The 22,553-nt window shown below is 44.6% G+C and overlaps 1 protein-coding gene across 4 annotated transcripts in view; it reads left to right on the forward strand.

Moving 5' to 3' along the window:
• The window catches only part of OGFOD1 (2-oxoglutarate and iron dependent oxygenase domain containing 1), a 205,061-nt gene that overhangs the window by 91,273 nt on the left and 91,235 nt on the right, over window positions 1-22,553 (forward strand). For 3 of the 4 annotated variants that reach the window (XM_029608708.1, XM_029608712.1, XM_029608710.1), the window contains 3 exons: window positions 8,738-8,829; window positions 9,189-9,317; window positions 17,410-17,523. In XM_029608708.1, coding sequence (XP_029464568.1) covers window positions 8,738-8,829; window positions 9,189-9,317; window positions 17,410-17,523 — 335 coding nt within the window. The remainder of the gene's footprint in view (window positions 1-8,737; window positions 8,830-9,188; window positions 9,318-17,409; window positions 17,524-22,553) is intronic. The other variant, XM_029608711.1, reaches the window with a different exon arrangement.

Genomic DNA, 22,553 nt, shown 5'->3' on the forward strand with positions numbered 1-22,553 from the left:
GGGACCAGGAAGTGATCTCACTTCCGTGCCCAAATGTGAAGCAGAAGGAGGAACAGCAGGGGAGACGCTGCAAAATTCTGAATACCCTGAGGGTCAACAACCCGGGAGTACTGCTGCGATATTGGTGGAGAGTGGAGAGGAAACAGCGAGTGTGAGCCGTTCAGCTCAAGGAAATATCGAGGAGCCGGGTGCTCAAACCGCAGCAAGTACAAACAGGGATACCAGGAGTACTCAGTTTGTGGGCCCCCCTCCCCGACCATCTGTCGTGACCCTTGACAATCTGTGGGATATGATGGCTGGGTTATCGTCTGAAGTGAGGACTTTAAATTTGAAATTAGATCAGACCACCTTTAAACAACAACAGGAGTTGGATGAGACTCAACGGAAAGTAGGAAATATATTGGACAGAGTTTCTGATCTGGAAAAAAAGATAAGACTCAGGAATTTAAAGATAGAGAGACGCTTGCTCGATGTCTAGAACAGCTAGAGAATAATGCAAAAAATATGAATATACAAATATTGAATTTTCCCAGAGTCATAGGGGAAATTCCTTTTGTGACTCTTAAAAGATTTCTTCAGGAAGGACTGGGATTTACAGATGAGGAAATGCCTGGAATTAACACATGTTATTTTTTGCCTAAATCTAGGAATTTGAATAGAGAGCCAAATGAGCAGTTGCAATCTAACTTGACTATTTTTCTTGAAAATTCAGATATGGTAGTGCTTGATAAGGGTACGCTCTTGGTTTCTTTATTTTCTACCTATGATGTTAATAAAATTATGAAAATTTATTTTAGAAAATTCCCAATAAAATTTTTGGATATTTCTATTAAAATGTTTCCGGATTTGGCTTTAGTCACTCAGGTGAGACGGAAGAACTTTCTTTCATTTCGACAAGAAGTGATTGATTTGGGTTTCACGTTTTTGTTACGTTTTCCATGTAAATGCCTGGTAAAAAAGAGAGATGAATGTTATATATTCTTTTCTCCAGATCAATTGAAGATATTTATAGATTCAAAGAAACCCAGCACATCTACCCCAGTATTGTAATAAATTATAGAAACCAGGTATTGCTATGCTAGTCATCTAGTTTTTCTTTTTTTTGAATTATTATATTTACCTAAATAATAACTCCTAATAATCTGCCTCTCATTTTGAATAATTGATAGTAAAAGATAAGGTAAATGTTTATGGATATAAACTTATTATTATCTATCTTTATTTAAAGAATATGCTAAGATTATTTAGATTTCTAAATAACTGGAAGTTTTCATGTAAGACCTGATATTTCTGCTACAAATGTTTTGTTTGATTTGTAAAATTGAACAGCTGATAAATAATGAAAAAAAAAAAGTATGCAAAATCATTGCATTTTTGTTCTGAACTGTCCTGAGTGATAGAATGTTGATTCATTTTGGTTAACTCTGACACATAAGAAAATAATACCTTTGGATTGAATTGATAATCGTGGATCTTTCTAGAGTAGAAAGCTCGCTTTGATTTTGTGATATTGGTTCTATATTTGCTGAGTAAGGCCCTATAAGTCCCAAGTGTTGGGGTAGGATTTCTTCGCCATTTTCTCTCTTTGCTTCTAAGGGCCCTTTTAAGGTTCTTTAAATCAGAGGTATACCATGGCACCTTGTACTTAGAATGTGGTTTGATCTCCTTTTTAATAATAGGGCACATTTTATTCGCTATATCCTTAGTTATTAAATCACAAGATGCTATTGCAGTCTCTGTATCGGTAGTGTCGAGATTTTTAAGGGCCTCCGGTAAAGTTTGAATTAACTCTTCCACTTTGAAAGGTTTCTGAAATTCAAAGGAAATTTTGGCCGTTAACTGATTACGCTTAGGCATATTCAAAGACAAGCATGTATGAATCCATCTATGATCTGCCCATGGGACAGGTATACATACTAGAGGATCTTTTTCATCAAAAAAGGAGTTGTTAAAGATAAGGTCTAATGTGTGACCTGTTTTATGTGTTGGATGGTCCACAATCTGTCGAAATCTGATAGCATGCATTGTAGACAGTAAAGTCTCACAGCTAATCTTTAGTATTTCTCTATAAAAATGTGCGTAATGTATTTCCAGATGTCTCTTCTAATTGAAAGACTTTTTAGTCTGCTTCTCATGGCAAAGTTTGCACTGTGCTTTACCCTGATATAAACTTTCAAATTACCTAGCAACACCTGTCTAACTTTCTTCATTCAGCATGGGCAACCCAGGTTCAGATCTCCTGTTCTTCAGGCAAAGTCCAGGCTGAGTTTGCCTTGGAGGTGGTTTCCTCAGGACCAGGAAGGGGAGTAGAGATGAAGGTCACCAATTATGGTGTTGCCTGCCAGCCAGTGAGCAACACTGAGGGTGTGCCTTGCAGGAGGCACCCTTCCTGTCCTGGGGTAATGAGGATTTCCTGAGCCAGGCAGACTTGCTGTATGCGGTAGGGGAGAGGGGAGGTTGCAGCAGAGACCACTAAGGGGAAAAGCAGGGTTAAAGAGCCAAGATAAAAAAAAAAAAAAGTTTTACTTTTTCTTTTGTATTTTACCATTAATTTTCCATTTTATTAAAAAGCAGCAGTGTACAGTGTAGTAAGGGAACAAAAAGCACATCAACTCATAATAGTCACAGTCACAAACGAATGTGTGAGCAAATATATCAAGTGTCCACAAAATCCAGTTGAAGAGTAGATCCTTTAATATGAGCATGAAAACATCTTTAGAAATAGGTTCAAGAGATCATGCCAGTTGTCAAATCTACAACATGTCCCAGCCCCGACACGAGCTATGTTTCGCAAAAATTGCTTTTTCCCTGTATATAGCCAGATCAGTCCAGAATACTGGGCTTTTGCCTCCCTTCCAGTAAATGGAGACAGAGAAAGTTTGACTGACACTGGCATATAACTTAGTGTGCCACCTGCAGTCTCTCAGTATTTCTCTGTCTCCAGCAGATGGTAGATGTGCAAAACCTGAAGTCTGGACTTAGTTTAAAAAAAAAAAAGGAATAAAAGAAGAAGAGTTGGCGATTCCTCACAGGAGGTTGGCAGGCCCTAGTGGGGCTATCCCTCCTGGTCTTGAGGTGGATGAGCAGGGGGTTGGGGACCCTTTGTTTGCTCGGTCCCTAGTCGCTGGGGGTTTGAAAGCTAATGGTTCCAAATCCCTCTTCCCCAGGATGATCGAAGGAGCCTGCTGCCAGTCTTCAGCACAGGGAAGTGTGCCTTTTGTCTCTTTGTAGCTTTACTAGCTGATTTGATTAAAGTTTAAAAAAAAAGTCTTCAGGTTTTCCTTTTCAGCAGCAGTGGGCAGCTCACACTAAGCAGGGCTCACTGTTTTACAGACTCAGCCCCGTGCTCCATTTTTCCTCCGGCGTCAGTCTCCCACGGGTGACTTTTGAGAGCATGCCGCGCGGCACAAAATGTGCGGGCTGTGGTGATTCGCGAGCGAGCCTCGTCGAAATGGCCACTGCTCCTGCTGTCTCACAGAGGGAGAGGACAGTTCGGGCTTGCCCGCTGGGGAGCTTTTCCAAGCGGCAGCATGAGTCAAGAGGACTTGTGGAGGTGCCCTGGGAAGCCCCGGACCCGTTTCCCATCAGTGCAGGGGCTACTATGGAAGCCACGGAGGAGGAAGGGGATATCCCTCCTTCAATTTAAGCCCCCTGGGGGCCTGGGGAGGCCCAGGTTGGGATGGCAGAAGAACTCCTCGGGGAGGACTCAGATAGTTCTGCCTCTTTTTCGAAGGATTTTGTGGTTTTGATGCACAAGGTGTATTGGGCCCAGAGATCCGCAGGGCGGAGGGGGTCCAAGCATGATACTTCTTCTGGGTCTTGGCCAGTAAGAGATTCAAAACCTCAGGGAGGCCGAGGTTCAGCAGGCCCTTGGGGAGCCCTCGGCGCATGTTCTGGGGAACAGTTTTTCAGAGGATTCTGATTTTGGTGTTCTGGCTTGTCCTCCTCAGACGGATTCTTCCCTGGGGACAAGATTCCGAAGAGGGGAAGGCCCATCAGACGGTGATGAACCAAAGGTGGTGCGTCTGTTCCACAGGGAGGAGCTGGGTCCCCTTATCCCCTCTGTTTTGGAGGAGCTAGGAATAAAACTTCCATAGGAGGTGTCCAATCAGGAGGATGTAGACCCAGTCATGGCCAGCTTATGAGGCTCAGCAAAGGCTTTTCCATTTCATAAGTCCATCAAACAGATGGTGGTCAGGGAGTGGGATACTCCAGAGACTGGCCTGAAGGTGGGCCAGGCAATAGATAAGTCATATCCTCTGCCCGAGGACACCCTGGAGCTCTTGGGGGTTCCGAAGGTGGATGCTGCCATGTCTGCTATTACCAAGAAGACTGATTCTGGTAGTTGGTGCGGCTGCTTTAAAGGAAGCTTGAGATCCACCTGAAGAAGATTTTTGAGGTGTCAGCGCTCGGCATTCGGGCTGCGGTGTGCAGCAGCTTCCTCCTTCAAGTGGGGCTGCGATGGGTGGAACAGCTGCAGTCTAATAGGTCCATGTCCTCAGGAGGCGAAGCAGGCTGAGTGGCTGGAAGCTGGTTGAGGAACTGGTCAGCTGATGTCTCATCCCAAGTTTCAGTTGGGGGCACTACCTTTCAAGGGGAAGCTGCTTTTTGGAGAAGTTGTGGAGGTGCTGAAAAAGTATCTTGGGGACAATAAAGTTCACAAGTTGCCTGAGGATAAGCTTAGAAGGGTGAGGAATCATTGTTCGGGGTGTGTTTGCTTCCAAGGGAACAGGCATTTTCATCAGGGCAGGTTCTCGAAGACAGGTCTCAGGGAGGCAGCTTTCCTAGGACCAGTCTTTTTGTGGGCGAAAGCCTAACAGGGATGTCTCTGGCCAGCGTGCCTCTGGAGCCAAGTCAGCCCATTGAAGCGAGGCTTGTCCACTTCTTCGTCCCACTTATAGGGGGTCATTTGGCCCAGTTTTACGAGGCGTGGACCGCAATCACTTCGGACCAGTGGGACTTAAGCGTGATAAAACAAGGTTTCGCTTTAGAATTTGTTCGTCCGCTTCAAAATCTGTTCATTGTATCCCCTTGTGTTTTCATGGAAAAGAGACTGGTCGTTCAGCAGACTCTGGACCTGCTATGGAGCCTGGGAACCATTGTCCTGGTGCCCGTGGAGGAGCACGGGAAGGGACGTTTCTCCATTTACTTCATGGTTCCAAAAAAAAAAAGGGGGGCTTTTCATCCCATTCTGGTTTCAAAGAAGGCGAACATGGCCCTCAAGGTCCCCCATTTTCGCATGGAAACTCTACACTCCATAATTGCAGCGGTGCGCAAGGGGAGTTCTTAGCGTCCCTGGATCTGACCGAGGCCTATTTACACATAGGCATTCAGCCTGATCATCAGAGTTTTCTGAGGTTCAACATCCTCTGCATGCATTTTCAATTTTGCACCCTGCTGTTCGAGCTGGCGACGTCTCCAATGACTTTTACCAAGGTGATGGTGGTGGTGGCAGCAGCAGCCCTCAGGAAGGAGGGAGTGCTGAAATATCTATATCTAGATGACTGGCTTATTCGGGCAAAGTCGAAGGCTCAATGCAGGCAGGCGGTGGATCCTGGTGCTGCAGCAATTGTAGTCTCTCAACTGGGTGGTGAATTGGACCAAGAGTCATGTTGTCCCGTCTCAGGAACTGGAATTCCTAGGGGCATGCTTCAATACCAAACTGGGGAAGATTTTCCTGATGGAGGCGTGCATAGTCAAGGTGCAGTCACAAGTGCACAGGTTTTTGGAGAGCCTGGTGCCCAGGGTCTGGGATTACCTTCAGGTTCTTGGCTCCATGGTATCCACATTGGAGCTCGTGCCTTGGGCATTTATGCATATGAGGCCTCTGTAGGTGGCCTTGCTCTCCCGGTGGGATCCCTTGTCAGAGCAGTTTCAGCTTCCTCTACCACTTATGGATCTAGCCAGATCCAGTCTCTCATGGAGGCTTGATTGGGACCATTTGGCTCGAGGGGTGAGCTTGAATATCCTGGAGTGGACAATGGTCACCACTGACGCCAGCTGTCTGTCAAGATCGGTCGGTACAGGGCCAGTGGATGGTGGAAGAGGCATCATGGTCTATCAATCACCTAGAGACGAGAGCAGTGCGTTTGGCACTGAGGGCCTTTCTCCCCTTCATGCACAGCCGTCCGGTCAGAATCTTGTCTGACAATACAACGATGGTAGCCTATATCAATCGGCAGGGTGGTACCAAAAGTCGGGCAGTTACTCAGGAAGCTTGGGAGCTGATCCACTGGGCAGAGCAGCATCAGACATCAAAAGCAATTTCGCACATAGCCAGGACCGACAATGTGCAGACGGATTTCCTCAGCCGTCGGCAGCTAGGTCTGGGGGAGTGGGAACTGTCAGAGGAAGCAGTGGCTCTCATCAGTGCCAGGTGGGGTAAGCCTCACTTGGGCTTAATGGCAACACAAAATGCAAAGGCGGCCCACTTCTTCAGTCACAGAAGGGAGCACTGAGCAGCAGGAGTCAATGCCTTATTTCTTCTTTGGCCAAGAGATGTTCTGCTGTATGTTTTGTCCACCATGGCCGCTGGTGGGCAAGATATTACGAAACATGGAGGTCCATACGGGAGACGTAATTCTAGTGGCCTCAGAGGCCTTGGTTTGCAATTCTGGTCAATCTAGCGATAGACAGCCCGTTGAGACTTGCTCATCTCCTGAACCTTCTGCATCAAGGTCCCATATTTTTGGATTAGGCAGCTCACTTCTGTCTCATGGCTTGGCTTTTGAGAGGAAATGCTTAAAGGACAAAGGTTACTCTGGGGATGTTATTGCTACTCTTTTGCAAGCTAGGAAGTCTTCCTCCTCCTTGGTCTGGAAGGTGTTTGAGGATTTGTGCATGGAGCAAGGGGTTGTTCCTAGGCGAGCTTCTGTAGCAAATATTATTACTTTCTTGCAACGAGGTTTGGTGAAGGGTTTGTCCTTCAATTCCCTCAGAGTTCAAGTGGCAGCCTTGGGGTTCCTCCGGGGCAAGGTGCATAGAAAGGCGCTTCTTCCCACCAGGATGTTGTGTGTTTTCTCTGTGGAGCAAAGCATATGCAGCTTCCGCTTCAGAAACTCTGTCCCTCCTGGAGCCTTTGCTTGGCTCTGAAAGGAATGTGTGTGGCGCTGTTTGAGCCTCTCAAGAGGGCTACTATAAAGGATCTGATGTTGAAGGTAGTTTTCTTGGTGGCGATTTATTCCGCTAGATGGATCTCGGAGCTTCAAAACTTGTCATATAAGGGACCTTTCTTGAGAATTTCAGATTTGGAGGTCTCTTTGCGGACGGTTCCAACCTTTCTGCCGAAGGTGTTTTGTCTTTCCATGTAAATCAATTGGTGGAGCTCCTTGCTTTCCGAAACTTGGACAATATGGCGCCTCATGCGAAAGAGTTACAGCTTTTGAATGTCAAGCGGGCATTGTTGCGGTATCTTGAAGTTACCAATAGCTTCCGGTTATTGGATCAACTTTTTGTGCTGTGGAGCGATGCGAAGAAAGGACATAAGGTGTCAAAAGCCTCGATTGCGTGGTGGTTGAAAGAAGCTATTGGCTCCCACATATATCTGGGCCGTATGTCAGCAGGTGTCGCCGCAAGAGATTTGCAGGGCAGTGACCTGGAAGTCTTTGCACACTTTCGCTAGACATCATCTTTTAGATGTCTGGGCCCAAGGCCATGGGCTTTGGTGAGAGTGTACTTTGAGCATGACTCTCGCAGTCCCACTCCATTTTGGGAAGCTTTGGTACATCCCAGGAGTCTGGACTGATCTGGGTACATACAGGGAAAGGGAAATTGGTTCTTACCTGCTAATTTTCATTCCTGTAGAACCACAGCTGAGTCGTCAAGAGTCCCGCCCAGTTGAAGTAGGGAGATTTGGAGAGTCTACTCGATCTGTTAGGGTACTTAATCTGAAGAATGGCACAGATTTTGTTTAGTCCTCATGTTTTTTAATGGGGACAAGTTTATCTATTCTAAGTTTCCACTTCCCACTGCTTGTTCAGGGGTCAGTTATTAGTGGTTGGTAATTCGGTTTTTCTACTATTTTGGCTTGGGTACAGGTCAATACTGGCACACTAGGTTATATGCCTGTGTCAGTAAAACTTTCTCTGTCTCCATCTGCTGGAAGGGAGGCAAAACCCCAGGAGTCTGGACTGATTTGTGGTACTACAGGAACAAAAATTAGTAGGTAAGAGCCAATTTTCCTTTCAAGGGGAGGTGGACATAATGGCAGAAGGCAACAAATGGTCAATACAGTGTTTTGAGTATCCGCCTCCCCTGGAAAAAGCAATTTTTGCGAAACACAACTCGTGTCATGGCTGGGACATATTGTATATTTGACAACTAGCGTTATCTCTTTCACCTATTTCTAAGGTTGTTTTCATGTTCATATTAAGCGATCTGCTCTTCATTTGAATTTTGTGGACAATTGATATATTTGCTCACACTTTCCTTTAAGACTATGATTAAAAATTTGCAGACATGCATGCTTCTCAGTTGCTGCTTTCATTTGCACTTTTTTTTCCCATCTGTTCTTACTTATAAAAATGGAAAACCGGTAATGCTGTTGAGAGCTTGGAGTGCAAGGGTTAGAAATGTTTCAGATTCAAGTGAGTTGGGCATTAGCACACAGCATCTTTCAATCAGAGAGGGAGGTAATGTATTAGACACAAAAGAGGTTTAAAAAGTACTTGTCTACACACCATGTCATTACTTTCATAGCATGATGTTACAGATTAGTTTGTTCTCTGTCTCGACTCAGATCATTTCCAGCCTCAGGAGATTGTGAAGTCATTAGTACCCTCATGGAACTCTCTTGCCTTCTTTGAGGTTTCCCCAGTCTCCTTTCACCAGGTAAGAATGGCTTTTGATTCTCGCTTGGTAGTCTTTGCAGGTTGTGATCCCTTTATTGAGCCAACATAAGATTTATCCATAGATGTACCAAACCTTTGAAAATCAAATGGTCCCTTAAGATGTCATCTGAACTGTGTGTTCCGAAAGCAACTATGTAACATAGGATAATAACTTTTAGCCATGTTAAATTGCTCAGGCCTATAATACCAAATATTAAGGTTGAATTTTGGGATCATGACTTTAGCTTATTTATAGCTAAAATGTGATATAAAGAGGATTTAGGTATAAGAAAGATCTCTTTGTTTGAGACATGTTACTGAATTGGGGACTTTCTTCTTGACTCTGGTGTATCGTTCTAGGTGTCGGAAATTCTGTCCGAAGGAAAATGCCGCTTGTCAGTGAGTGGATGGTTTCATGGCCCATCCCTGGAGAGGCCGACTCGCTATATTGAACCACTTCTTCCTCGGAACCCACATATACCACATGATGTAAGATTAACAAAGATCTCGGTGTTAATTAGTTGAAGCATTCCTCACTTTGCAAAACCTGAATGTCCATTATGTTAGAGCAGAATATAGTCAGGACCCCGGTCTCTGTGATTCTGCAGGCTGCAAAATCTGCAGCAAGGATTGGAATTGGCTGATCCTTGCAGAGTTATTGTGTGAGCCCATGGACTAAGTGGAAGAGGAAATTGAAGTGGTGGTGGTGCATCTCTCCCTTGCTCACCTGTGACAATACTGGCTTGGGGCTAGGAGAAAGCCAACACAGTCCATATCTACCACCTCTGCTGCTCTGTGCTGGTCTTCAGTGCTTTGACTCATGCAGGGCACCGTAATGTATAGTTAAAAGAGTGACAGGCTATCCTTGAACAGCAGAGGAGGAGGAGGAATTGCCCAAGGTGCCATGCTGCTTTTGTCATCCTCCTAGCCCCAAGCCAAAATAAGGAGAGGTGACAGTGAGGGAAGGGATTAGAGGAGGTGTGGGGAGGAAGTGAGTAAAATGGATGGGAGGGGTTATAGAGATATATCTGTTCATACCCCGGATCAATCCAGACGAGTAGGTTCCCTACCAGCAGATGGAGGCAGAGAACAAAACTTTGAGGCAATGCTATGTAACCAAGAGTGCCACCTGCAGTCCCTCAGTATTTCTCTGTCTCCAGCAGATAGTAGCAGTGCAAACCTGCAGTTGGGATTGTTTGAAGGAAAAGATCAGATAAGAAAAGGATTTGGCTCCCTGAGGTGTTGGGATCCTTCAAGAGCCATCCCTAGGGTAGAGCAGGATGAACGGGGGATTGGTGTGGCCCTTCTTGACGGAGGAGTAGATAGCCAGGAGTCCTGGTCCCCTCTGGGCCCTTTACTCCTTCGGTGGGCCTTACTCCTCAGCCTCCTATCTCCAGAATCAGGGGAGTCTCTTTAATTTAATTAAAAAAAAAAAAGAAGAGTTGAAACAGGGAGATTAGCAGCAGCAGCAGCACTCTGTTCAGGACTGAGAAGCGGGTAAGTGTTTGTTTTCCTGTCGAGAGGCAGGCAAGAAGGAGCAGGCCGAATTGCCTAATTTCATTGGACTCGGATGAGTGCTGAATTTCAGCACTGGACAGCGGTGAGAGCATTCGCGTCGGCACTTTATTTTTAGGCCTGACTGCGTGTGCAGGCCCAACCGCCCCGACATGCCAGTTCCCACGCAGCTTGGCAAACTTTGCATTGGCTGCAGTTTGAGACGAGCTCGCCTCAATGCGGCCTCGTTTTGCCACGAATGTGCCTCGTGGAGGCTGGGACCTTGGCAGGACCCTGGAGAGTGGCAAGAAGGTGCAGGCGGCTGGGAGAGGAGGAGTCAGAGGAGCCAGTGGCCGTTTTAGGCAGAACATGCTGAAGTGTAGGCTGCCAGTTGTGAGCCCTGGGACTCCCCTCCCACACTTTTGCCTGTGGGACAGGACCCTGCTAGTGGCAGGGGCCGGGGAAGGGCTCATGAGGGAGTGAATCAGGACTTCCTCCTCAGATGCGGAGACATTTTCCACAGGTTTTGTACTTCTCCTTCATAAGGCTTATGTAGCCAGGAAGGAGTCAGGGGCAAAGAGACCCTTGCCTAGGAAGTCCTGGACAGCCAAAAAGGCTAGAGGATAGACTTGGATGATCCTGATCAGCTTCAAGGGGGTCCGGTGGGACTGGACAAGGACCCTGTTAGTGTCCTGGGAGATCCGAGGCAGACCCAGACCAGAATCCATTGGATATTTTGGGGAATCCCATGCAGGATCCGGACGCTCAGGACCCAGATGCAGTTCCGGTCATCATAATTTTATTTTATTAATAAATTTAATAATAAAAATAAAATAATTACAAATATATAAAGAAAGAATAAATAAATAAACAAATGTAAAAAAAATCAGTATTTATTTACTTATTTATTTATTTATAATTTTATAATAAAAATAAAAAAAAGAATTCCTTATTGATCTTTATTTATTTTTTTATATTTTTTGGTCATAGAAATACATGTGAAAAACCTAAAAAAATTAATCTATTCTAATTTATTTTTTTATTTTATTTCTTAAAATTTTTTTTTTAATTATTTATCCAATTTTACACTCACAAAACAAAGGGGGCGGAGTCGGGACTGGAAGACAAGAAGTCGGGGCTGACGCGGCGGTAACTTCGCTGGCGGCGATAAGGTAAAGACCCGTTATCGCCACAAGTAGAGCACCCAATAGTACCACCTTTCACGGTGGTGTCATTGGGTGCGAAAGCCGGCAGCGATAACACCACGGTAGTGCAATCGCTGCCGGCTTTTGCCGGCCTGCTCCACCCCCCCCCATTACTGCAGGATTCAGAAAGCTGTGCACCATTAGAAAATCCAGGCAAAATTGGATAAATATAAAAATTAAAAAAAATTCCTTATTCTGTATTAATTTTTTATTTTTTGCTCATAGAAAAACGTGTGGAAAACATTAAGGGGCGGATTTTAAAAGGGTTACACGCGGAACCCTTAAAAAAAAAAAAACAAAAAAAAAACCCTGCGCGCGCCGAGCCTATTTTGCATAGGCTTGGCGCGCGCAAGCCCCAGGGCTGTCAGGGGTGGTGCGACGTTATGGGCGTTATGGGGGGGTGTGGTGCCGGCCCGGGGGCATTCCGGGAGGCAGGGCTGAGGCCTCTGGACCTGCCCCCGGGTCGGGTGATGGTGCGCCAGCAGGCCATCGGGGCGCGTGTGTTATGCCTGCTTTGGGCAGGCGTAACTTTTGCAAGAAAGGTGGGGGGGTTAGATAGGGCTGGGGGGGTGGGTTAGGTAGGGGAAGGTGGGGGAGGCAGAAGGAAAGTTCCCTCCGAGACCGCTCCGATTTCGGATTTTAAAAGCTACGCGTGTATCTATTAAAATCCGGCGTACTTTTGTTTGCGCCTGGTGCGTGAACAAAAGTACGCACTCGCGCTTTTTTAAAAAATGTACCCCATAAAAAACAAAATCAGTATTAATGTTTTTTATTACTTTATTTTTTTATTTTATTTGTTTTTATTTTATTATTAATTTATTATTTTTTTGTTTTTTAAATATTTTTAATAAAAAAATATAAAATATTATCTAATTATTTTTCCTCATAGAAATAAGTGTGAAAAACAAAAAGTATCAGTTTTTATTTTTTACTTTTTAAAAAAAATTTTCTTTACTTTATTTTTTTTTTACTTTTTAAACATGTTATTTTTTTATTTAATAACTTTAATAATTAAAATAAATTAAAAAGAAATTATTAAAAAATATTTTTTAGCTAATAGAAATACATGTGAAAAACATTTAAAAAATAAAAAAAATTATTCAGTATGGGGCAGATTTTAAAGGTACGCGCACACAAATGTACGCCCGATTTTATAACATGCGCACAGGGTTCTTATAGCACCTGATGGCCATTGACAAGCTTTCTTGTTCTTACATCTAGTTGTTCAAGATCTTTATGGGGTCAGTCTACTATTCCAAAGCTGAATGAGCATGCAGGGACTGCAAGCTGATTAATAGCTTGTATCTTATTCTGTGCTCTTAAAGCACTTTTCAGTATTAGTTTGTCTCCTATAGTAGTCTTTACTGATCTTTTTTCTCAGTACTTTATGCCAAATTTTTCCTTCTCCTTCTACTCCTAGTTATTTATATATCCCTTTATACTCCATTTCCTTTTTATTACAATCTTCAGTCAGGGAGATGTTTTTAGTTTTACTTATTATTCTATGGAAAGTTGCCTTAGCATATTTGTCCAAACCAAATATCATCTTGAAGTCATCTGAGAAACTCTTCACTATGTTAAATGACTGTTGCAGGAGCTGTACAGTTTCAAGTCATCTATAAATAGTAGGTGGGGGGTTGGTAGCTTTAGAATAAGGCTAATTCCATAGCCACTGTGTACTGATAACTGTCAGCAATGCTGTTCTTGTGGTTTTCTTCTCTATCACAATATCTGATTTTCTAGCCTCAATCTTCTTAAGAATGACAAATTGTTCATCTTCATAATTCAAATAGAGTGTGGTCTGCCACATTTTCATGGTGAACTTGATGTACTCGATCGATGCAGGGTTTACTTTGTACATTTCAATGCACTTTATTATCCAGGAGTATGGGATGCTTTCAAAAGCTTTCTAATAAACTTTCATTAAAATTGTCTGTGGTACCTGGAGGGTGGCCAGTGTGATGCCGATCTTTAAAAAGGGCTCTGGTGTGATATGGGAACATATAGACCAATGAGCCTGACTTCAGTGCTGGGAAAACCCTTTTAAAATCCGCCCCATAATGTAATGGGACACAGCTAGCATGGATTTAAACAAGAAAAGTCTTGCCTCACTAACCTGCTATATTTTTTTGAAGGGGTTAATAAACGTGGGTAATGGTGAGCCAGTGGATATATTGTATTTGGATTTTCAGAAGGCATTTGACAAAGTCCCCCTATGAGAGACTCCTGAGAAAAATAAAAAGTCATGAGATAGGAGACAATGTTACTATTGTGGATTGCAAACTGGTTAAAAAAATAGTAAACAGTAGGAATGAATGGTCAGTTTTCTCAGTGGAGAAAGGTAAACAGCCTCAGGGATCTGTACTGGGACAATAGTTTATTAATATATTTATAAATGATCTGGAAAAGGGTACGATGAGTGAGTAATCACATTTGCAGATGAAAAAGGGGAGATTGCCTCCCAGGAGGTTGGCAGGTCCTGGTGGGACCATCCCTCCTGGTGGCAGGATACAATGATCAGGGGTTGGGGATCCCAAATTGCTCTAGCTGTCGCACTGGGCGTGAAAGCAAGTTGTCTAGCTCCCTGCCCTTCAGCAAGGATCACTGGAAGCCTCTGTCATTCAGGGAAGTACACTTTTTAGTGTTTTCTTAGTAAAGCTGTTAAAAAAACAAACAAAGGAAGCTGTCTGAGCACTATTGCTTTTTACTTTTGGCTCTCCCAGTCACATAGGGTGGCAGTTAGGGACAGAGGCAGGTACCTGAGGTAGCTCCCAATCCAATATCTTCTCTCGGCGCGGGCCTCTCAGTCCAGGGCGGACCAAACAATGCCGCGAGCGAGCTATTGCTCTGCTGATGGGGGGCACTGCTCACGGCTTTCAAGGGCTGGCAGATGTTCCCACTGCCTCTCCCAGTGGGGAGGGCTCCTTGCTGGGGACTGCAATGACATTACTGAAGCAGCACGAGCCTGGCAGGTTGCAGGCTGCTTCTGAAAGAGCAATCATTGTTGACTGCTGAAGAGAGAGCGGCAGGGGGAGGGGATCTCCCGCCAAGGCTGTTGCCAGTTGATTCAAGCCCCGATGAGCCCCAGGGGACTATGGAGGGGCAGGAAGAGGGGGCTCCTAATCCCCTGGTGGGGGGATGAGTATGATTCCTTCCCTTTTCTCCGGATTTTATTTTGTTAATACGTGAGGCATATTTGGCCCGGAGGGCCAAAGGGTGCTGTTCCCCCAAGCGCAGACCTTCTGAGGGTCTGCTTAGGAAGAGGCCTAGGGGTTCAGAAGCTTCTGGAGCTACAAGGATCCGTAAGGTCAGAGCGCCAGTGAAGCAGTCTACTATGGACATTTTTTCCTTAGAGGAGTCTGACCAGGGATTTCCATCAGGGGATGGTCCTCCCGATGTTTTTCCGCCCAAGAATGGACAGGATCCAGAGGAAGTGGAGCCTGGAATGGTTCTTTGCATGGAGGGGGATGACCCTAAGGTAGTTCACCTGTTTCAAAAGGAGGAGCTGGGCCCTTTGATTCCGCATGCCCTGGAAGATTTAAGGATAACAGTCCTGCAAGAGGAACCAGATCAAGACACGGTTATGGCTGGTTTGAGTAGCCTGGCCAGGAATTTTCCTTTCCATAGGATGTCAAGCAGTTGGTGGTCAGGGAGTGGGATATTCCAGAAACTGGCCTGAAGGTTAGTAGAGCCATGGATAAGCTTTATCCCTTGCCTGAACATACGCTGGAGCTCTTCAGGGTTCCAAAGGTGGATTCTTCAGTGTCCATGGTCACAAAGAGGACCACCATTCCAGTAGCTGGCATGGCAGCTCTGAAGGATTTATAGGACAGGAAGCTTGAAGTGCACCTCAAGAGGATCTTTGAAGTTTCTGCTCTTGCCATCAGGGCGGCAGTGTGCAGCAGTTTCATGCTCCGAGCTAGCTTGAGATGGGTACAGCAGTTGCAAAGTGCCAGGGATCTATCACCCCAGGAGTCTGAGCAAGCGGAACGATTATGGGGCTTATGGGGCTGATGCTTTATATGATCTTATTTTCACTTCTTCGAGGACAATGGTTTCGGCAGTCTCTGCTCTGGTCAGCGGATGTCTCGTCAAAGGCACAGCTTGAAGCGCTCCCTTTTAAGGGCAAGCTGCTTTTTGGTGAAGACTTGGAACAGCTGATCAAGCATCTGGGAGATAAAAAGTACACAAGCTGCCAGAAGATAAGTCCAAAGGTTTTCTGTCGGTTCGTTCTCGGTTTTGGAACCAAAGGTGTTTCCGACAGAGCAGAGCTCCGGGCGCGGGTCAGAGACAGTCCTCGAGGAGGTCTAAATACTGGTCCCAGTCCTTTCGTGGCCGCAGAGCAAACCGACAGGGCTCTGGACAAGGGCCAGGTGGAGCCAAATCTGCACAATGAAGGGTGGCCGACCCATTCCTCAGTTCCATCCATCGGGGGTCGGTTCACTCTTTTTTACAAGGAATGGGTCAAGATCACATCGGACCAGTGGGTTCTAAACATGATAGTAAAAGGCTACACTTTAGAATTTGCTCGGCTACAAAGACACTCTTAGAGACAAACAAAAGAGGCTTGAATTTGGAAAAGATAGTCACTGCAACAGGAGAAATTTGAGAAAGTTCAAGAAAAGATAACTTTGGAAAAAGTTCAAACGAATTTAATTAAATCAAATAGCATTGCTGAAAGAAAATTTGAAAACATTGAAAACCGTCTCCAGTATTTGAATCTCCGGGTGGTTAATTTTCCTGAACTGAAAAAAATGTCGTCAGTAGACATGTTTCAGATATACATGATAGAATGCCTTAAAATGCCTCAGGAGATTATCCCTGTAATTACTAAAGCTTTCTTTATATCCAGGAAACATATAATACCACAAGTCACAGAAATACAGGAACAGCATACTATGGGCCAGATTTTAGTAGCTACGAGTGGGCGTAGATTTGTGCATGCAACCCGGCGCACACAAATCTACGCCCGATTTTATAACATGTGCGCAGTTATTGTCAGAGCAACTATGGAAGCAAGCTGGGAAGAGGGAAAACTGCTTCTTCCTCACAGCTTGGGTTGGAAGAAGGTTGGGAGACAATGAAATTTTTATTAGCTCCAGTGAACGGTGGCATTTCTTTTTTACATATGGGAATCAAGGGGAGAAATCAAGCCACAATTGTTTTGGGTTTTTTTTTTTTTACAGTTTAAGGGAGGGGGGATCATTAGGGGGTAGGAGAGAGCTGATGTTTTCCCTACCACTACAGCCATGCAGTTCGGGCAGGAAGGGAGTGGATCAGACCGCAAATCCTTTTTTGAAGGTTCCAGTGGAAAAGCGAGAGGGGAGCTGGCTGGCCAGATTTAGGCTTGCTATTCTTGTGCCTAGATTTGGCTGGCCAAGTTGGGGAAACTGGCACCGAAAATCAGTGCCAATTTCCTAACTTTCTCCCCCCACCTCTTCCCCTTTCTCCCCCCACCCATTTAAATTTAGGGACTCGGCCTAGTCATTTTTCAAACTGACTTCTTAGCCAGCTAGATTTAAGCACATTTTTCAGCTGCAACCTAGCGGACTAGATTGCAGCTGAAAATGTGCTTAAATCTAGCTGGATAAGTTGAGTGCTGGGCTTTGCATGCCATTTTAAAATCAGTCCCGAGTGTCTGTCTACTATCACTAGCCTTATATCAGAATGAACTAGTTCTGCCTATAAGACATATTTTTTCACACTTTTTTAACTGATATTATAAGAGTTTGAGAGGGGAGAAGAGCCCAGAGAACCAACATGGATTTGTCTTATATAATGGTGAAAGAGAGAGAGTTTCAAATATTGAAGGTATGGAACATAAAGCTATTTCTAAATTATTAATAAATGTTTGTTTCAGTTGGGGATTTTCTTTTTTTCAGCATAAAATTTTATATGAGTGGATCAGTCCAGTTTATTTGGACATGGAGCTGCATGTGCAAGTCCAAGAGGAGTTTGAGGAAAGATCAGAAATTCTCCTGAAGAATTTTCTTAAGGTTTGTCTTAGGAATTGCATGATAATAAAGAATAGTAGTTTGTGAAGTAAAAATCAAAAGCTGGTGATGAGTAATTAAAATTTTGTTTTGTTTTGAAGAAGTCTATTATTTTTTGGTAAACCTGTAGTTCAATCTTTCAATCTCTTTGATAATGATTTTAGTGCAATAATATGGACTATCATGAAACTGTACACAGTTAAATGCTAGGCAAATACCACTCGTTTCCTCTGCAAATACCTATCCTAGAAATCCTAGATTATTGAAGTAGACAACTCATGCTCTCACAAACTCGTGTCATGATTAAGAAAACTGGATGGATTGGCACAAATGAAGAATATAAAGAAGCAATGCTCAATCAATGCTCTAACCATACTGCTGTCCATCCCCTCCTCTTCCCTAGCAATGTTCTGACCCGCTCTTCTGCCTATCCTCTCTTTGCCAAAAATACTATGACCCACATCTTGTCTCCCATTAAGGCTTTAATCCATGTTGCTGGTTCATATATAAGTAAAAATGTTCTAACCCACAATGCTGTTCATCTTGTCTTCTGCCAAAGATCTGACTCACGCTGCTGTCTATCCTTCTCATCAACACATGCCTTTCTCCATTCTTTTCATCTCATGAACCCTCTGATCAAAACTGTTCTTCATCAATGTTCGACCCTCACTGCCCAAACATTCCCCCATCAAGGCTCTAATCTGTGCTTCTATCTATCCTTTTCCATCAATATTGTGATTATATGTTGTTGTCTGGCCTCCATTAATGGTATGATCCATCATGCTGTTCATCCCATTCATCAGTTCTCCGACCCGTGTTACCCCACATTCATCCATTAATGTTCTGATCGTGAAAGCTGTCCATCCCTCTCTCCTTCATTGCACTGATTCACATTACTGTCCATCTATCCCATTGCTGTCTGACATTTATTGTCCATCCCTTTCCTCTCCAATACACACAGTTGTTCATTCCTCCCCAGTCAGTGATCTAACCCGTGCTATTGTCCATTCCTCCACTCATCAATGTGCTAGCCTATGTTGCTGTCTATCCCTCCCCCCCATCATTGCTGTGACCCACACTGCTGATCATTCCTCCCATCATTAATGCTCTACCCCATGTTGTTTTTCATCTCATTAATGCTCTGACCTGTGCTCAAGTTATCCCTTACACGTATGAGGTAAACAGCGACGTCACCAAAATAAATAAAAAAGAACCCGGTGGTGAACTAGGCTCCTAGGGTGCTTGGAACCAGCCTGTTTTAATAACCCTATCCTTTCTAGAAAGGATTCCTCTTCAGTAGAGCCTACTGGATCTCCAAAATTTGAGGAACAGAAAGTGCTCTGGGTCATCTGAAATAGCGAGACTGTTTGTTCTGAGTGATCTCTGTGTTTGCCTAGCCTGAGACACTGTCAGAAGAAGTCCAGTCACCCTGGTGATATCAGCAGCTCTGAGGGAGTGAAGAGCTGGCACCTGATGCCAGAGGGGTGCATGCACATTGTGCGCATGAAAGAGCACAACCAAGGATCTACTTTGTGTACAATGTCTCGCTTTGTGAAGGCTGATTGAAACTTCTCATTCCATCATTTTTTAATTTTCAAAAGCCAACTGGTGTACAGGTAGGCCTGTATAGATAGAATCTCAGATTTTCGAGCTGTAGACTCAAGTATTGGTGACATTGGGTCTAAATTGGATGAAGGAAGTGGTGCTCCGGCATAATGGTGAAATAGTTGTTGACAAAGTCAGCCACATTTTTCTTACAAAGGGATGATGCTCCTCTTTGGAAAGAGGAATTAGATAAACTATCAGATTCTAGAATGAGAATTGGCATAGTCTGTTTAGTAGAATTAGATTCAAAATAACTCAACTTGTTTTGTTGATCAAGGCTGATATTTTCTTGTCAGCTCCAATCAGTTGCTGCTGGTGAGGGTATGTTACAGTTTGTTGACAGCACCAGTGATTTTTTGGGCTGGTAGATCTTGTTCCTGGAACTGAATGTTTTGGCACCGAAAAGCATATTTTCTGTCCCTTTGTTTTTTTTAGCAGAGGGGGAATGACGCCTACACTGAGACTTGTCTAAGTCATGGCACACAGCCTGAGAGGAACTCTGCCTTTTTTGATTTAGGCACTGGTCCCTTGGCTAACATTGTTTTCCTCTTCATTGATACAGAGTTGTGGAAAACTGAGAAACTCTTTCAGCTTATATCCCCTGGATTTAATGACACCTGAGTGCAAGCAGTGTAGTTAAACATTGTGGGACAGGCCTAAACAGTGGACACATTAGTCATGGTTTTCTGACAAGCTCATCTTGTAGGAATATTGGGAACATCTTTTCAAGTTAAGTTTGTTTGACATTGTGAAAATTGAAAAACTAAACCAAATTTAAAAACTTCAAAAAAGAACTAAAAACTTGGATGTTCACCAAAGCCTACCAAAACACCCTATGACTCTATCCTACAACTTCCCTCCCTATCGGCCCTGTATAAACATGCAGAACCAATCCAAAGCACGTAATTTAATCTGTACAATTTACAACTAAACTATGTTTATAATGACTAAGATAACTATGTTAACAAGCGTATGAATTTTTGAACACTCTGTTAAACATCGAAACTTTGTAAACCATTGTGATGGCAAAACCAAACAACGGTATATAAAACTCGATAAATTCAGTTTTGACAAATTACAATTGTTTTTAGGTGACTTGAGACAAAATAAAAGGGTCAAAATAACTTTAAAAAAAAAAAAAAAAAAGCAATAGAACTTACTATAAAAATTTTGGATGCCTTAAGGATAGAGAAAGACACCCTCTTTTTGCACAAGCAGAAGAAAAAAAACTGAGGAGACTTGCTCTGCTGTGCAGGAACTCCCACACATGCTCAGAAAGACCTCTTTGCTAAATGCTTAACTTTTTCCCCCTCCCCTCATCCAACCTGACTCCTTTCTATAGCCACGCCTTCTATTTGGGTGCTTTGTGATAACAGGCACCTCAAAAGGGTCAGTTTAGGAGTCTAACATTCAAAGTTAGGTGTGCCTGAACTCTTTTAAAATTGAGCTCTTAGGGTAATTTTGCAATAGCTTGCATAAGCCAATTGACAAATACATGCATGTAAATCCCCACCTTCCACTGAATATATGGTTTTGTCTTCCAGGCCACCTTTTCTTATCTTACATAATCACAAGAAAACATTTTTTGTAGAATAATTTATGTTCTTTATTATCAGGAACTTATCAAACGTGGCAGTACATTACAGCAAACGTGAGAGAGAGAAAAGCAAGCTGAAATCTTTTCTGCATTACAATAATGAAGGAAATGGATATACGTTTACATGTTATCTGCTTAAGTTTTTATACATGGTAACAAGCTAGAATGTTAGCTACTCCTATCCAGTGACATCACTATATTGAACTGATATTGATTGGAAAATAGTACAATCATCTAAGAATTATCTTGTTTATACTGCCATCTAGTGCATGAAAGCTCGCAGAAGTAAAACAGTTCTTATAGTATTTTTTTACTCAGATCTAGTTTGTTGTTAGCACAATAGTTATTCTATTTGTTATATTTATGCAATTTGGCAATACGCAAGCTGATATTGTAGCTTCATAATAATGAGCTAATTCAAAGTTCCCTGTACGTACCAGGATCAGTCCAGGACACCTGGGTTGTGACTCCGCACCAGTAGATGGAGACAGACTAAAACTTGTGGGCGGAGCATATATGCCCCTGTGCCAGTCACAGCCCCTCAGTCTTACTCTGTCTCCAGTAGGTGGTGCAGGTCTGGTCACAGCCCTGTCGGGCCTGATTCTGGTTTTGTTGTCAGGTTCGCTTTTGGCTTTTATTTTCTATTAGGCCTATTTGGGTTTTTTTCTGCAAATTGAGGTTTGTTTAATTGTTTAGTTTAGTCCCGGTTGCCCTGCCTCCCTGGGGAGTTGAGAGGTCCTGAGGGGACTACCCTCCCCAGGTTGAGGCCGCTGCTAGGGTCGAGGACCCGGCTGGTCTAGTAGCAGCGTCAGGGGTGACACCGGGGAGCCCGGTTCACTCACCCCTGCAGGACATAGGGCTTTTCAGTACCAGGGACAGCGTTTTTTTCTGTTTAAAAAAAAAAAAAAAAAAAGTGTTTTATTTTTATTTTCTGTCGGCTCTCCGTTTCCTGGCGTTGCGCTCCGTTCCACTCAAGGGGGGGGCATCGTCGGCAGGGGGGAGGTTGCCGTTTTCTGCCGCGGTGATTTTCTAATTTTTTTCAGCGTCCCTCATTGTTTTTCGGCGCGTACTTTTCTTTCCCGCGGTTTCAGCCATGCCGCGCGGCTCGCAGTGCAGGGCCTGCGGCTCGGCGCGCGCGCGTCTCTCCCGGGACGGCCTTTACTCGGACTGCGTCCCGGGAGACGAGGGATCATCGGGGGCACCTCGGGGGGCCCGTTCCCGGGTGGCACGATCGCCGTCGCAGGTGGGGGGAGCCCCTGACAGGCCTTCTGATCCTTTCCCGATTTCTGCGGGAGTGGCGGCCATCTTGTCCACCGGCCGGGTAGTCTCGCGCGAGACGGTGGGGGGCCTCGGTCTTGCCCCCTGAGCTATCCCCGCAGCGGGGTGCGGCGGGGGAGGGCCCCTCGGAGGGGCCCCGGTCCCGGGGGACTTCGGAAAACGATTCCTCGGATTCAGGCGAGTTCTCAGAGGTTTTGGTGCTTTTGCTGCGCAAGGTGGGACTCGGAGTCCGAAGAATCCGCCGGGGCGGACACGGAGGCCTCTGAGGAGCCCGGGCCGGGACGGCAGCGTCAGATGGCTCCGCGCAGCCCAGTACAGGGAAAGGAGCACAGGCCGTCGACGGGGATGACCCCAAGGTGGTGCGTTTGTTCCGTAGGGAGGAACTGTCGCCGCTTATCCCGGCCATTCTCCAGGAGTTGGGGATTGAAGCCCCTCCGGTGGTGGTCCGCCAGGAGGCAAATATGGATCCCGTTCTGCTCGGGCTCACAGGGCCGGCGGTCGCTTTTCCTTTTCATTTTTCGGCCACGGATATCCTCTTCAAGGAATGGGATAC

The sequence above is a fragment of the Rhinatrema bivittatum genome, chromosome 7 (genome assembly GCF_901001135.1).
Source record: "Rhinatrema bivittatum chromosome 7, aRhiBiv1.1, whole genome shotgun sequence".
Taxonomy (NCBI): Eukaryota; Metazoa; Chordata; class Amphibia; order Gymnophiona; family Rhinatrematidae; genus Rhinatrema; species Rhinatrema bivittatum.